Genomic DNA, 14868 nt, shown 5'->3' on the forward strand with positions numbered 1-14868 from the left:
CTTTTCATTCTTTAAAAAGATTTATTTTTAAGGAATCTCTATACCCAACATGGGGCACAAATTCACAATCCCGAGATCAAGAGTCACATGCTTGGGGCACCTGGGTGGCTCAGCAGTTGAGCATCTGCCTTCAGCTCAGGGTGTGATCCCAGGGCTCTGAGATCTTGTCCCACATCGGGCTCCCCACAGGAAGCCTACTTCTCCCTCTGCATGTGTTTCTGCCCCTCTGTGTCTCTCATGAATAAATAAATCTTAAAAAATAATAATAATAATAAAAGTTGCATGCTTCACTGACTGAGCCAGCGAGGTGCCCCTAAATCATTTTAAAGCGAGCAGGTTATGGTATCTAAGGTTCTTTCTGTCTAAAATCCCCTTTGCAAATAGAAGCGGGATTGGCACACAAAGCTTTAGACATTGGTGTGACACTATCGCCACCTTGTGTCCCCCAGTCTCCCTTACTGTAAAAGATCACACTTGTGATTCAGTAGTACAGAATATAGCTTTTATTTATAGAATCTTACAAATAAAACATTTACAGTCCACATAAGTTATTTTCTTTTCTAATTTATCCTCATTAACACCTGAGTTATTGAAAAAAAACACTGTGATGGAACTGCAGAACTGTAAAAGAAAAGATGAATAAAAACCTAACCTCTCTCTTTTGCAAAAATCAGACAGCTTCTTGTTTTTAAGCAGATTTCCAGAATACTACCATCTCTTTGGAATGGGACTTCCTAAAGACAGGTCTTAGGACACCCAGAGACGCCTCCTCTTTTAAACCCAGGGCAAAGAACCTATGAGGAAAAGCCCGAGTTGACACTAGAAACAAAAGATCCTAAACACCTCTGGGAGGGGGGAGGACAGAAGGCAACCTGCTGGCCAGGGCAAGGGTAAAAGCAGCAGAAGCCTGCTCCTGGGTCACCGCTCCTGTTCATGATACAGGCTTTCCTTGTTGACATTAGGAGCTGGTCACCTGGGGAAAGATGTCAAAGGTGCTAATGCCAGGGGTTCTCAAAGCTTGCTACTCTTCAGACTTCTAATATGTACAAATGCTTAAAACAGCAAATCCAATACTTCAAAGTCAAAAAGGAATTGCCACATTTTCAATGCTCGAGGCAAATCTGCTGCCAATGGCAACACAGACTCGATTGTACTATTTGCGTGCCTCCACCCCTCCTGAGTTCCAGCCAGGACTGGTCTCTGGACCAATTACAGTTTAAAGAGAATTTCTCTTTGAGGCAGCTGTCTATGAAAGGAAAAATTCTTAAGTTAATATAGATGTGCATGAAAAGGGAAAGCACCCTACTACTTCATACTTGATTTTTAAATTTGATACCAATTACATGTTCAAGCTCTTCTCCTAAAACTAGGATCCCACTACCTCTAACTTAGTATTCTACTCCAAGAAGATCGGTATTTGTAAGGAATGACGGATCTATAGGGAATGCTAAAATTATAAATTTCATATATTAATGTGAATTAGGGAAAGAAAAATCTCCGTAAAGTCTTAAAGTTTGTTACTGGCTGCTAGCTCCTGAAAGCAAAGTCAGACACAGAAAAATAAAACAGAGAAGACAAAGAACCGTTTTTAAAATAGCAACAACGATAATAAAAACAATGATAATATAAAAAGTTAGATTCCAACATTCGAGGAATTGGTTCTTTGGTAAAATTGGACCATAATCCTATCAGGAGTCAGGCCTGATATTTACTCTAGAATCATGAGAACTCAAGTTTTCCTTCTTCTTCAGCCCCTTCTCAAATCTCTCCAAGTCAACAGGCAAGAGAAGGAAAAAAACTTATAAAGCATCGCCAGCAGTGCAGTGTTCCCGCTCATACTCTTTTCAAGACTATTCCTGATTTGAGGGCCATTTCCCAAGAAGAGGAAAAACCAAAAGAGATGTGGCTTTTAATTATTGTGTTGTGGAAAGTCTTCCTGTGTAAGAACAGAAAAGCTCACAGGTGTGGGCCATGAGCAGCACACCTGTGAGTCATGCACACAAATCAGTTAGTGAGCACAGCCCCTGGGCTGCAACTGTGGGCACCACTAAAAAAGGCTTCTGGGGAGACTGGCTCCCCAAAGTGGCTAAGAATCTCACATTATCAATATGATAATAATAAATCAATTCACCTAGTGAACCTGGAGATGAGCTCCCCCTGAAGCCAGAGTTCTGAGGCGACGGCTCCACAGTGCCTGGGGCTGGCCTACAGTCTCACAGACAAGCCTATCAATCCATCTTCTGAAGAGGGTTAGAGCAATTCATGTTCCGTTCAGTCTAGGATTCGCCCTTTCTTGCTTGGGGTGAGGGATGAAGGGGAACCTAAAACCCACTCGTGGCATCACCAGGAAGCTCCTGTTCTGCAAGCATCTGCAGCGCCCCATCTGAGCACTTGGATCTTCCAACTTAGACTTCCATGACTCGTACTTTTTTATCTACGAAATCCTAAACTGTGCCCGCACCGATTCCATTTCTGATCACCTTTGTCTAAGAAGAGCATGATCTGCACCCGATTCTGCAAGTGATTGGATTGCCACTTTGCAGCAGAAGTGGTGACCAGGGGAGGGAAATTTGTGCAGTCTCCCCTCAAATACAAGACTGGGTGTGCTCAGAATGTGCTTCTATGGAGGCAGATAAAAATCTCTCAGAAGAAGGGAGAGGGGAGGAAGGGGAGGTGGAAATCATAGCAAAACCAACTGGTATCTTGCAGGTCTCCATTCTTGGCCTTCCATTCTGTCAGTGTTAATGTGAAAGAAGGGGAGGTGGTCCAGGCAACTGGCCCCATGCAGCGGCCCACCAGTGGGGAATGTGAGCTCACCGGTACAGCCATGAGATCGCAGCTGCAGCATGCCAGGGGGACAGGTAACCATCATGACAGGGCACAACCATCACTGCTAGCCACCCACCTCGCACGCAATGAGGATTCTTACGCTCCTCTCCTGCCCTACACGTGTTCCAACTTTCAGTTCTCTCTGAGAAAACAGGCAACTGGACAGACTTTGAAAAAAATAGGAGGGGTTCTTGTTCCCTGGACCCTTTCTCTGTAAAAATAGGTGAATCTACTTCAAAATGGGTTATCTTGAGGTCCAGGACACACATTTAGATTCATGGGCCCTGAAACCCCAGATTTGCCTCCCATTACCATGAACCAAGTCATGAACACTGGTGGTATTTTTGCATTGTAGGGCGATGGTACAAAACCTCTCAGCGCTGGTTCAAAGAGAAAGAGGCCAGGGTAACCAAAGAAAAAAGTTAGGCTTGCCTGCTAAGTAAGCTGCATTCAAGGTTCCAGGGTCAATCTGAGAAAGGGGGAGAGAGGGGAGAGAGGCACTACCTAGACACTGGTTGCCAGGGCAGCTTATTCCTAGGACAGAGCATGTGTAAAAACAGCTGACATCTGAATGCGGGAGTACAGTCCGTGTCACAGTCTTTAATACAACTGCCACTTCGGAGGTGCGTCGCGGGTGCAGAGTCCTTGGGCCAGGGACTGGGCGGCCCAGAGCCAACTTCCAATCCCGCCGGCTCCTGGCAGGGCCCTACCCAATCTGGATCTGTCCTGAATACATAGTGAGGAGGAGCATGATGGTGAAACCCGTCAAGAGGCCCAGGTTCTGGATGACAAAGGGGATCAATACGCTCCCATTCCTTTCATCCTCTTGGCAGACCTCATTCATCTCAGGGAACTGAGAAAGGAGAAAAACAAGAGAGCTAGAGTTCCTTTCCCAACCTGGGGAGTCCAGGACAATTCAGTGAGAGATGGATCACATGGACGGACTCATCGTTATACCTATCCTAAGAATATCTGTATTAGAGTATGTTATGTATCATTCAAGTGTTATATTATAGGGAAAGAATATGTAAATGAGATATATGTATATTACATAGAAGTCCTTCACAAAAAACGCCAGCAGCAGTAGCCTTATCAGCTTTGGTCCAAGGTGGCTACTACTACTTTTCAACTACTGAGGTAAAAGTATCTGTGCATGAAACCCTGGATAGGTTTAGATGTTGGCTAAAAAGAACTGCTTTGATAAAAGTCAACTTTTTGCTGTGGACTTGAAGAACACTCGAGAAGATCTTTTTGTTACTAAAACGCTGCTGCCACCTCTTTGGAAAATTCAGCAACTGTGCGAGGAGCCAGAGCTTGGAGCTATGAGATGGCTATGACTCAAGGCCCTGGGCTGCTGGCCAGCAAAGCAGGTGACAATGAACAGACTTCCTAGACCTCCTAATTCAAGTAATGCAAAAGGATATCCTCACCGTGGGAGGGGCTCCCCACAAGAGAGGAGGGAATTTAAAATGTTTCCAGGGAGTGAGGAGGGGTCATGGTGGTCAGCACTCTCATCACTGTACCAAAAGTATTATTTTCAAAGGATGTGGGAAATAAGTCATGCAAACATGCCAGAGAATGTCATGCCAACAAGAAATCAACCTCCATCTACAAAAGATGTAACCAATCAGGTATTTCATTAGCCGACTTAAAGCCACTTAAAAGGGTCACGCCAACGTTAGTGGGTACAGTACCACGAATGTTGGCGGTCACCGCCGAAAGCAGTGACACTCATCAAAAGCCTCCAACCACAATACATCCTTCTTGAGCCAGCAATTCTAGTTCTGGAAAAGGTATATCCTCTCACCAAATAACACTGCCATGGAATAGAATATGCTTCTAAAGGGTACGCAACGTGGAAAAAATGTCTAGGATACATGAAGTAAAAAAGGAAAGCAGAACATAAAAGTATATATTCAATGTTCATTTCTTTTCCTTCCTTCCCTTCGTTTATCTGTACATACTTATTCTGTAATACTTAAGTATTTAAGGGAGGAGTGTGGGATTAAGGTTAATCATTTTCTTTAATAACACACGCTGGTAAGTTTTTTGTCCTTTAAAATCCAATGTCTTCTTTAAAAGTACTGAACTGTAGACCTTAAGTAGGTGAATTGTGTGGTAGGAGTGATTCCTCAACAAAGCTGTTACTAAAAACAAACTCATGTCCTCTCGGCTGCCTCCTGCCCAGTGAATAACCCAGTCCCTCCCATGGTGCCTACATGGCATGAACTATGGAAGACTTACCATATCAGCCAGAGCAATATACAAGAACATTCCTCCAGCCAGTGCAAAGATCCAGTTGGCAGAGAAGTGGCTGCCAGCCAGGATGCCAAAGGCCAGACCCACGTAACAGCAGCAAGCAGAAAGGAAGTTGAAGAAGAGAGCCTGCTGGATACTCATCCCGGCATTGAGCAGGATGACAAAGTCTCCTAAGGGGGGACAAGAGGGAAAGGTGGGGAAGAGTTACTCTAGGTCACAGACAGAGAACGTGATGAGGACAAACTGTTTCAGCTATGCATCATGTCTTGGGGGGGAAAAAAAAATCAAGACAGCCTCAGGCCTGAGACTGCAATGACAAGTCCAAAGCACCCTTTCCTCTTCACATCTAGGAGCTTTCTCCATTTACAAAAGTAACCATGCATTTCCAGCCTAGAGGTGAAAATAACACACAGGATTTTCAACATAGATAAGCAACTAGCAAGAACCTCACTGCTCTTTAGATGGATGGTGAAATAGGAGCTTCTTTCCTCACAACTACACTGAATGGTATTCTCAGAAAACCAAAGTGACACTGAGAGAAGTTAAATAATTTGCCCGAAGTCACAAGCCAGTAGATTGGCAAAGCCAGGACCTGACCTTGAGTTTCTGAGCCTCTGAAGTCTGGGCCTTTTACATTCTTGCTCTGATAAAACTAAGGACTTCCTAACTCCCGGCTCATCTACTTCTTCCACCCACTGACCTCTAACAGACATCTGAACCTAGTAAGATTGATAGGATGTAAGAGATAACCTTAAAAAGAGAGAGAGAGAAAAAAAAATAAAGAGAGAGAGAGAGAGAGAGAGAGAAAGATAACCTACTCTGTACACTTAGAATACACATGGCACAAAGCAAGTCCTTTTCACTGTTTTTGCTCCTTTAATCCTCATGAAAAATCTATGAAGTATTATTATTAACCCCATTTTAGAGGTGAGGAAACTGAGCCACAGGGAAACAAACACCTCTATAAAAATGTCCATCATTTTTGGGGCACCTGGGCCTCACTCAGTTAGGTGTCTCTTGATTTTGGCTCAGCTAATCTCTGGGTTGCAGGATCAAGCCCTGTGTCAGCCTCCATGCTTAGTGTAGAGATGGCTTAAGATTCTCTCTCCCAAAAAAAAAAAAAAAAAAAAGATTCTCTCTCCCTCTTCCTCTAGCCCCCCCCCCCCCCCCCGCCACTCTCTCTCAAATAAATAAGAAGGGTGCTGTGCCAACAACCACAGCAGTGCAGGTACAACGGGAATGGCACAGTGCAGGCATTCTTACCTAGCTCATGTGGGAACTCCTCGCAGAGGATGGCCACTGAGGTACTGATGCCTTGGAAAACAGACACGGTGAAGGAGGCACCAATAGCCAGGCCATCAATGAAATTATGGAGGCCGTCGCTCAGCGTGATCATCCAGGCCAGAGTGCCGATATCAGAGTAGCGAACGCCTTTGAGCCAGTAGCAGGCACTCTGGGAAGCCTGCAAGTCCTACAACAGAGCCCATCCCCATGGCCCCCAGGTCAAAAGGTGGAGGATGGTCCTTCAAGGTAAGCCTGAGCCATCAAGGCCATTACTAGTTAAAGGCTCCCACCCAACAGCAGACGGCCCACTGACCTGGACAGAGAGTGAGCCCACGATGACCTTCTCGTCCATCACGGGGGCCTTCCCATCCAGCTCACTGCTGCAGTGCTGAGGAATCATATGGTCCAAATCCCCATTCTGCAGCTTCTCGGTCACCCCCTCCTCCTGGTCCTTCTTGGAAGGAAGTGTCTCAGAGGCATAATGGCTATGTCCATGATGATGCTGGAGGGGCCATCAGGAGGGATCAGCATGACACTCACCAAAACCACAAAGCTTCCTGAGCACTCACTATGGATAGGTGCTCCCAGCACTGGGAAGACCTCCTCCTTCCCACCATCAGAGAAAACACAAGCAGGCAATACACACAGGAAAAGGAAAGTTGTTATAGGAAGCTGAACCCAGGTGAAGGCAGGACTTGGTGTAGGACAGAAATCGAAGCTGTGACCTCAGAGCCAACACCTGTTCCGGTGAGGCGGCTTTGCTTGAAAAGTTTATAGCTCCTCCTTTGCAATGGCTCATTTTATTCCATTCAGCAACTATTTGGAGGACATCCACATGCCAGGCACCAAAGATACCTTTTCGGAGCTATACTACAGTAATCATCCTGTTTCTTTGTAGTGGTACTTCCTACACCATGACTATACACATCAAGCACCTCCCTCACCTCCTAAAGGTACAAAAGGTGCATTAAAGAAATAATTTTGAATGAGACAAGGGAATAAACTGCTGCTGCCTAGCAAAGGCACACACACAGGCCAGACATGGACATCCTTGCCTGGTAAGGTGAGATAGGAGATCTGTTCCTGAAATCTGTCCACAGCAGGTAAGTTCACTGCATTGGTGCTTGTAAGATAATACGACTACTGAGACATACAAACATTTCTAGGATGGATGCATGCCTAGGAGCACGGTTTTTTTGTTTTTATTTTTATTTTTTAAAGATTTTATTTATTGATTCATGAGAGACACACACAGAAAGAGAGGCAGAGACACAGGCAGAGGGAGAAGCAGGCTCCATGCAGAGAGTCCTATGTGGGACTCGATCCCTGGACCAGGAGGACCAGGGACCACACCCTGGGCTGAAGGCAGACCGCTGAGCCACCCGGGCTGCCCAGGAGCACTGTTTTTATTTTTTAAAGATTTTATTTATTTATTCATAAACACAGAGAGAGGGGCAGAGACAAAGACAGAGGGAGAAGCAGGCTCCATGCAGAGAGCCCGATATGGGACTCGATCCCAGGTCTCCAGGATCACACCCCAGGCTGTAGGCGGCGCCAGTCCGCTGTGCCACCGGGGCTGCCCAGGAGCACTGTTTTTAACCAAAAATTGGGCCTCACCTCATTTTTCTGCTTAAGAAGCATCTTCAAGATCTTCTCTGTGAAAAAGAAAAGATAAAAGCCCCCAAACACCACTGCAGACTTGGAGACATAATAATCTTCGAGAGGGTTGAAACCAAAAGCCTGTGGACCCAGGAAAACAAAATGAGTTTAAGAAAATAAAAAATCTTCACAGGTCCCCGCTTGTCTCTTAACCACTTTCTTATTCTAGGACTGGAAAGAGTGGTCCTCAGTGGGGGTAGCTCTGCTACCTACCAGTTCCTTCCCTTCCCAGCAAAATCGAACTCCTGACTTTCCTTCAAGCCACATCACCATGCCTGTTAGGTTCTCTCTAGCTTATTTTCAGATGCAAAAGACCGATCCTCTTTAGAATTTTACTGTCAGGAAGAACAGCCCTTGGATATGGTTTTCCACTTTTAGAAAAGACTGTTTACATTTTTCCTGGTTTTCTGCTACAAGGACACAATCTGCCTGCAAATTCCATCCTTAAGGAGACACTTGTGTTTACTTTCATTGTTATCTAATGTCCCTCGCTGATCTGCTTATAAACAAAGAGTGATGGTGTAATTACGCTTTCTAAAATGGGAAATCCATTCCCCAGTTAAATAGTAAGAATTTTGGCATCTTCCTGACCACAGACCTCCCAGTGACCACAAAGCCAAGAAAGCAAACTGTGTTGCTGCACATGCCAATTTGGGGAGTGGGAAGGGAAGGGGGGGGTTGTTTGGGGTTATTTCTGGAAACTTCAATGACCATGGGGGTGGAAAAAAGCAATCTACTGGGAAGAGGACTGGAATAGGAATCGGGAGAATTCCATGCTCAGTGACGCTCCTGACTTGTGGTGAGGTCTTGGGAAGCTGGCCAGTGAAGGGCTCTCTCCATTTTCAGACCGGAAACAAGCCTCTTGAATAAACCCACCTTCTCATGTGGATAGGTCTAAGATGAAAGTGATCCTAAGTACCAGGAACACTAGACTGCTTAAAAGGTTAAGTGTTTTTCCTTTCTGTTTTAAAGGGGCAAAAACGCATCTCCACTTGCTTGTGTAGCTTCCTAAGAGATGTAAAGGTTAAGTTGTAGAGTAGAAACGGCACATGGAGGCCGACTTTCCAGGAGAGGCACAGCATCTCAGAAGAGTGGAGTGGAAACCGCCAACTAACAGTTCTCCACAAAGGCATGGCCTTAGGAGTTATGAAACCTGGCCTCTAGGATATGTGCTCTTGTTCCATATCCGTTAAATGGGTAAAATGTTACTAGATCTCTAGACATTAGCTGATCTAAGATTCGATCAGGGAGACAGAAAACCACCTCTTAGAAAACACAAGGTGCTCTAAGAAGCAGCAGGCGGCGTCATGTTTGTGCCAGACTCTGGCTATGCCCAGGCCTGTCAGACCACCACAAGGAGACGCCGCCCGCACACCACCACAGACGCTGCACCAAGTCAGATAAAGCTTCTCCACGGCTGCCTGCCAAACCCCACAGGGACTAAGTTCTCTGAAGATTTTCTCAGTAACCTAGGGAATGGGGCAAAGGTGCCATTAATGTACGTGAAAACCAGGCTGCTTTATTCAGATTACCTTTGCCCCAAAACAACCTACTGCAGGGAACTGATCTTTTTACTGAGACCTATGGATTCTGTTGGTTTCTCTGCTTGTGCCACAAGCTCCAAATTGGGAGCCATAAAGCAATCTTAACTACACTGCATCTTCTCACCCAGCAGTTAGAGAGTACATAGCAGGCACCCAGTTGCCTTACAAGTATTAACTCACGTAGCCCTCACAACGTCATCGTGAGGCCCATCCTATCATTTCCCCTGTTTTGTATAGGAGGAAACAGAAGCCCAGAGAGGTCCAGCAACATACCCAAGGTCAAAGAACTTGTCAAAGGTGGAGCTGGGATCCAACTTAGCTCCCAAACCTACATTATGTGGTCTTTCCTAACTCGAGATTCAATCTCAGCTTCACCTTCCGAAAGGAAAGGACCTCCTATGCCTTGCGTCAAAGTGGAGGGTCCTCCCACTGTGCCCCGCAGTCCCCCCCAGAGACTGGCATGCTCCTGTGTGAGAAAGCCCTGGCTTGTCATACCTCGGGGATGAGCTGGAAGAGGGCGTTGGAGTAGAGGGTTCCAATCGCCAGAGCTATGAAGTAGAGCAGCAGCCTCTTGTAAAAAGTCTTCTTCATGAAGGGCACCACGCTGGCCCCCATGAGGGAGCAGAGGGAGATGACGGTCACACAGAGGAGACCATATCCCCACACTGCCGTTGGGGGAGAGCCAGCCCCACCCGGGACAGGGAGCAGGGCAAATGCCCCATTTCACAGCAACCACCATTTAGGGGAAACACAGGGTGGAAAGGATGGGGAGGCAATGAGGAAGGTTTGGGTGGATATTAACAAGGAAACAAAAAGAAAAATCAGAGAGACAAGTAGGGAGGGAGAGAGAAACAGAAAATTTGTTAGTGATTCAGGTCTGATGAAATTTCCTTCAATCAGTTCAGGAGAAATGAGGAGGAACTCAAGGTGGCCTTGGAACCCTGTGGCTGCCGCTTCTGGTGGCCCGAGTGACACCTGGAGGTGCACCTGCCAGCTGCTGTAGCTACAGGGTGGGGCGCCGCCTCGTCACACAGCTGAGGTGTGCTGAGGTGTGCTCGGGCCTATCCCCAGGCAGCGCATGGCAGACTTTGGACTTGAGGGCGCTCTCTTTAATAGGAAACAAGATCAAGGGGACAAAGAGAGCTCACGGTGCTGCCGTGTTTGCTTTCACATCCGGACCATTCAGTACCACCTGGACTAGGTCGGCTTTGTGCAAGATACAACAGGTCAGAGGTGCAGGGCGGCGGGAGAGAGAACAGGCAAAGCCTGATGCCCATCAAATTCAGTCTCTTAACTTCTCAGGGTTTGTGTTTTGTTTCTTTTTTTTTCTCCCCAAGTTTGTTGCCATTTGCTCTGAGAGTGCTCCAACATACAGGGCAGAGTTCCAAGATCACCTTGTCACAAAACAGTATTTCCTCTGTCATTTCCCAGCATCCCACACTCTAGGTAGGATGAAATGGAGCCAGGATGAGATGCATGCCCCTGTGAACCACAGGGGCACAGAATGTACAATTATTACATTTCCATTCAATAAGCAATAACGGTATTTTATTTCAAATCTTTAAAAAATTAATAAATTCAATGTCTGGAGCTGAAAAAAGAAAAGCCCAAGATGAGGCCTCCCATGACAAGTGTTTGTTAGATTTACGTGGGATTTTGAGGTAACAATGAGATGGTTCCTCTTAAGCCAGATTTCTTCCTTCACTTAGAACCAGGAAAGGCCCAGGAATCCTATTGGCAGCTCTTCTGGGTAAGAGTCTTGATTGGGATAAGCTGGGCAGTCACTGACACCGGCTCTTTTTATGAAAGGCGGCTGCCCCTGTTCCCAAAGGCGGCCCACAGAGTCACCCCGACCACATGGGCACAGCCTTGCCAGAGCTGACAACATGGGCAGACCATCAACTTGGGTCTTCTTCTTTTTTTTTTTAGCTCCTCACTGGTCACAATTAAAAAGCAAAATTAACAAATATTACAAAACAGTCAAGTAAGGGCACCAGGAAGTCAGTCCTATCCCAGGAAAAAGTCAAGATGCAAGGTATAAAGGACTGAGAGCCTCTTTTCTTTGTCTCAGAATTTTAATTTTGTTTTGTTAAATAAAGTTTTGGTTCTGTTTGGCTCTCTATGCTCTGAATTGTGGCCTACTTGAAATAAAAAAATAAAAGGATCACTTGCTTTTGAAGCCAATTTTATTGATCAGTTGGTAGCCTCTTTTCCTTCCGTCTCTTTCCATATGGGGGATCTCTGGGTGGCCACACTGGAGTAACAGCCAGGGCCTCTACTTAGAGCAGAGACGGCACAAAGGACCAGGGCTCAGACAGTGACCACCAGCTGCAGCGCTCCTTCTGAGCCCTGCAAACCGGGTTTCAGAGAGTCAGCGACCAGGGAAAGGAGACAGAGAGATCTCGGACAGGGAGGGCAAATTCAGAGTGCCTTGCATCTGACATCACCTGAAGAGGCCACAGGCCAACCTGGGTGCCCCAGGAGCAAGAAGAAGGCCCTTGAGATCCAGAGTTTGAAGACATATTGGTGTCCCTTCATATGAGGGAGAAGTGAATTTTCCAGGTGGTGGCTGCCAGGTGCCTCAGGACAAGGGGGTGGGACAGGGCCATGAAGCAGGGCGGCGCAGTGGCCAGCCCCCAGGGAGAGAGGACGCACAAGTTTCTGTTCTACTGCACCTCTGGGATGAGCTGGAAGAGCGCGTTAGAGAACAGCGTTCCAATGGACAGGGCGATGAAGTATGTGAGCACACGGCTGAAAAATGCTTTCTCCGTGCACGGCAGGACGAGGACTCCCAGGAGAGAGGCCAGGTTAATCAGTGAAACACTGAGGAAGCCAAAGCCCCACACTGCGGAGGAACAAGAACAGATGGGGGCCTCCGTTACTGAGGGTGGGGGTGTTCCTGCTGCCTGGGGAGGCCCGTTCTCAGTTCAGCTACGAGCGGGGCAGACAGAGAACACCAACCCATCAGCACGTGTTTGTTGAGTCCATCTCTGGCAGGATGCTGTGGGGAAGCCTACCAACAGCACAGCAGAGTCGCTATCAAAAGCAGCTTACCTGTCAGATGGGAGAGGCAAGTGAAAACAACAGGAAAAGTTTAAAAACCGGGAGGGAAATGGACAGCAGGAAACAATGAGCACAAGGCAGGCAGCACGTGCTAGGCACCAAGGGGTGGGCCGCGGGCACCAGCGAGGCAGAATTTCAGGGCGATGCAGGCCCGTGAAGTCACACAAGCTCATGGCCACGGTGAGTCTGCTGTGGCTGGAGCAGAGATACTGGGCAGGGCGGGGGAAGGGAGGTGGGGGCCAAGGGCAGCCAAACTGAAAAACGGAGGCATTAGTCCCTTGTAGTTACAAAAATGAAAAAGTGGCTGGTCCAAAAGGCCAGTACTGAACGTTCAACAGCCACACCACCGGGTCCAAACAATATGCCAGGGCATCTTGTGAGCGCGGGAGATGCCAGTGTAGTCATTCCTCTAATCCACTCCCCAGGTGTGGACGAGCTGCTCACTGGTCAGATCTGCCGCGAGCAGCACCATCCATTAGCCCGGCAGTCCACGCGAAGACCTGCATGGCCCCCGGCCCCTGCCTTCTTGCCCCAGCTCACCTTCGATGGCACTTGGCTTCCCCTCTTCTATCTGCTCATCCTCCTCGTTTTCCTGGTTCTCAGAGGAGCAGGCTCGGGAATCCAGCTGCTGGAGGATGGTGGGACAGAACTCCTGGAACTCGTTCCTTCCGATCCGTGACTGGTTGCTCAAGTTGTGGGCAGCAAAGAGGTCTCCAGAGCTAAAGCACTGAGGCAAAGGGGAGAAGCAGGAAGTCTCTCAGGATCCAAACTCATATCTCGCCCCTTGTCGCCACGGACTCGGCCTTACAAGCATGGAAAACAAAGATGGGACCTGTCCCAATCCTGGGGAGTCTGCAGACTCATCTCATGGGAGGAGAGCAAGGTAGTCCCTAAACTTGGAAAACTTTGAAGTAAAATCTCAGGCATCAGTCACCCAGTGAAAGTCACACACCTGACACACACGCACTAGAACATGGCTGCCCACGAGGTCTGGGAACAGCTGGTTTCTAATCTTTGTGAGCAGGGTGTGTTTTTTGGAAAACATGATTCTATTTGCATACCTGAAGATATAGCTTCATCCAGATACCAAATCTGCCCGCACATCACAACAGCCTGAGGAGCTATTGTATCAAAGTGCCTATTTGAGAGACTTCTCCAGAGCTACTGAGCTCCGGCATCTAAGGAGGTCTCCATGACCATATACGTAGTGTTGACCCCAGCCTGAAGAATGTGTTGACAGTGATTAGGGGAGGAAGGAAGGAAAAAATAAAGATTCACTCTACCGTGGAGCAGGCAAGGGCTGGTACAGGACATGAACACTCAGTCCCCTTAGGAGGTGGTTAGGGAATGGTTCTCACATACCGTTCTCATGAAACACTGCAGTTTTACTTCTAATTATACTTTATATACTTACACATCAGTCTTTATCTATCTGAGGTGGTTTAATACGGGTCTCTAACAGCCCTCTGGATGTGCTGACAAGTGAGAGCTTCTGGGCCCACAGAGCAGAGGGTTGGACTCTAGTGACCTCAAGACATTGCTGCCATGCCAGGAGGGCCTCTGGGGTCAGTCTGCAGGAGCCTATGCGGGCAGCCTCCTCCCCAACTCTGACATTACCTCCAGCCTGTGGTTCTGTGTCCAGGCTACCTGGTCCCTTACCTCTACAAAAAGTTGTCCTTCAAGATAAAGTCCCTGGACACCTAACCCACGGACCTTCCTTGATTACTATAGCACACACACCCCACTCCCTCTCTCGTTTCTGAGCCCTATGAAGAGTGTCCAACTCACAGCATCTAACTTATTTATTTAATTTATTTATGACAGAGAAAGAGAGAGAGAGGCAGAGACACAGGCAGAGGGAGAAGCAGGCTCCATGCAGGGAGCCCGACATGGGACTCGATCCCAGGACTCCAGGATCATGCCCTGGGCCGAAGGCAGGTGCTAAACCGCCGAGCCATCCAGGGATCCCCTAACACTCCATTTTTAAAAAAGATTTATTTATTCATTTTGAGAGAGCACGAGAATGAGAGTGAGAGAGCACGAGAATGAGAGTGAGCAAGCATGGGGGAGGGGCAGGGAGAGGGAGAATCTCAAGTAGACTTCCTGCCAAGCGTGGAGCCCAAAGTTGGACTCAATCCCACAACCCCTCCCATGACCCCAAGATCATGACCTGAGCAAAGTCAAGAGATAGATGCTCAACTAACTGAGCCACCCAGATGCCCCTAATACT

The 14868-nt window shown here is 47.4% G+C and overlaps 1 protein-coding gene across 7 annotated transcripts in view; it reads right to left on the minus strand.

The window, feature by feature from the left end:
* Window positions 1-480: 480 nt before the first annotated feature.
* Window positions 481-14868, minus strand: part of SLC39A14 (solute carrier family 39 member 14) — a 46817-nt gene continuing 32429 nt past the window's right edge. For 6 of the 7 annotated variants that reach the window (XM_038573847.1, XM_038573845.1, XM_038573844.1 and 3 more), the window contains 7 exons: window positions 13179-13365; window positions 10071-10240; window positions 7990-8112; window positions 6686-6874; window positions 6352-6559; window positions 5074-5258; window positions 481-3682 (listed from right to left, as the gene is read on the minus strand). In XM_038573847.1, coding sequence (XP_038429775.1) covers window positions 3536-3682; window positions 5074-5258; window positions 6352-6559; window positions 6686-6874; window positions 7990-8112; window positions 10071-10240; window positions 13179-13365 — 1209 coding nt within the window. In that variant the 3' untranslated portion in view covers window positions 481-3535. Of the gene's footprint in view, window positions 3683-5073; window positions 5259-6351; window positions 6560-6685; window positions 6875-7989; window positions 8113-10070; window positions 10241-12250; window positions 12421-13178; window positions 13366-14868 lie in introns of all 7 variants that reach the window. The other variant, XM_038573842.1, reaches the window with a different exon arrangement.

This window comes from Canis lupus, chromosome 25 (assembly GCF_011100685.1).
Source record: "Canis lupus familiaris isolate Mischka breed German Shepherd chromosome 25, alternate assembly UU_Cfam_GSD_1.0, whole genome shotgun sequence".
Taxonomy (NCBI): Eukaryota; Metazoa; Chordata; class Mammalia; order Carnivora; family Canidae; genus Canis; species Canis lupus.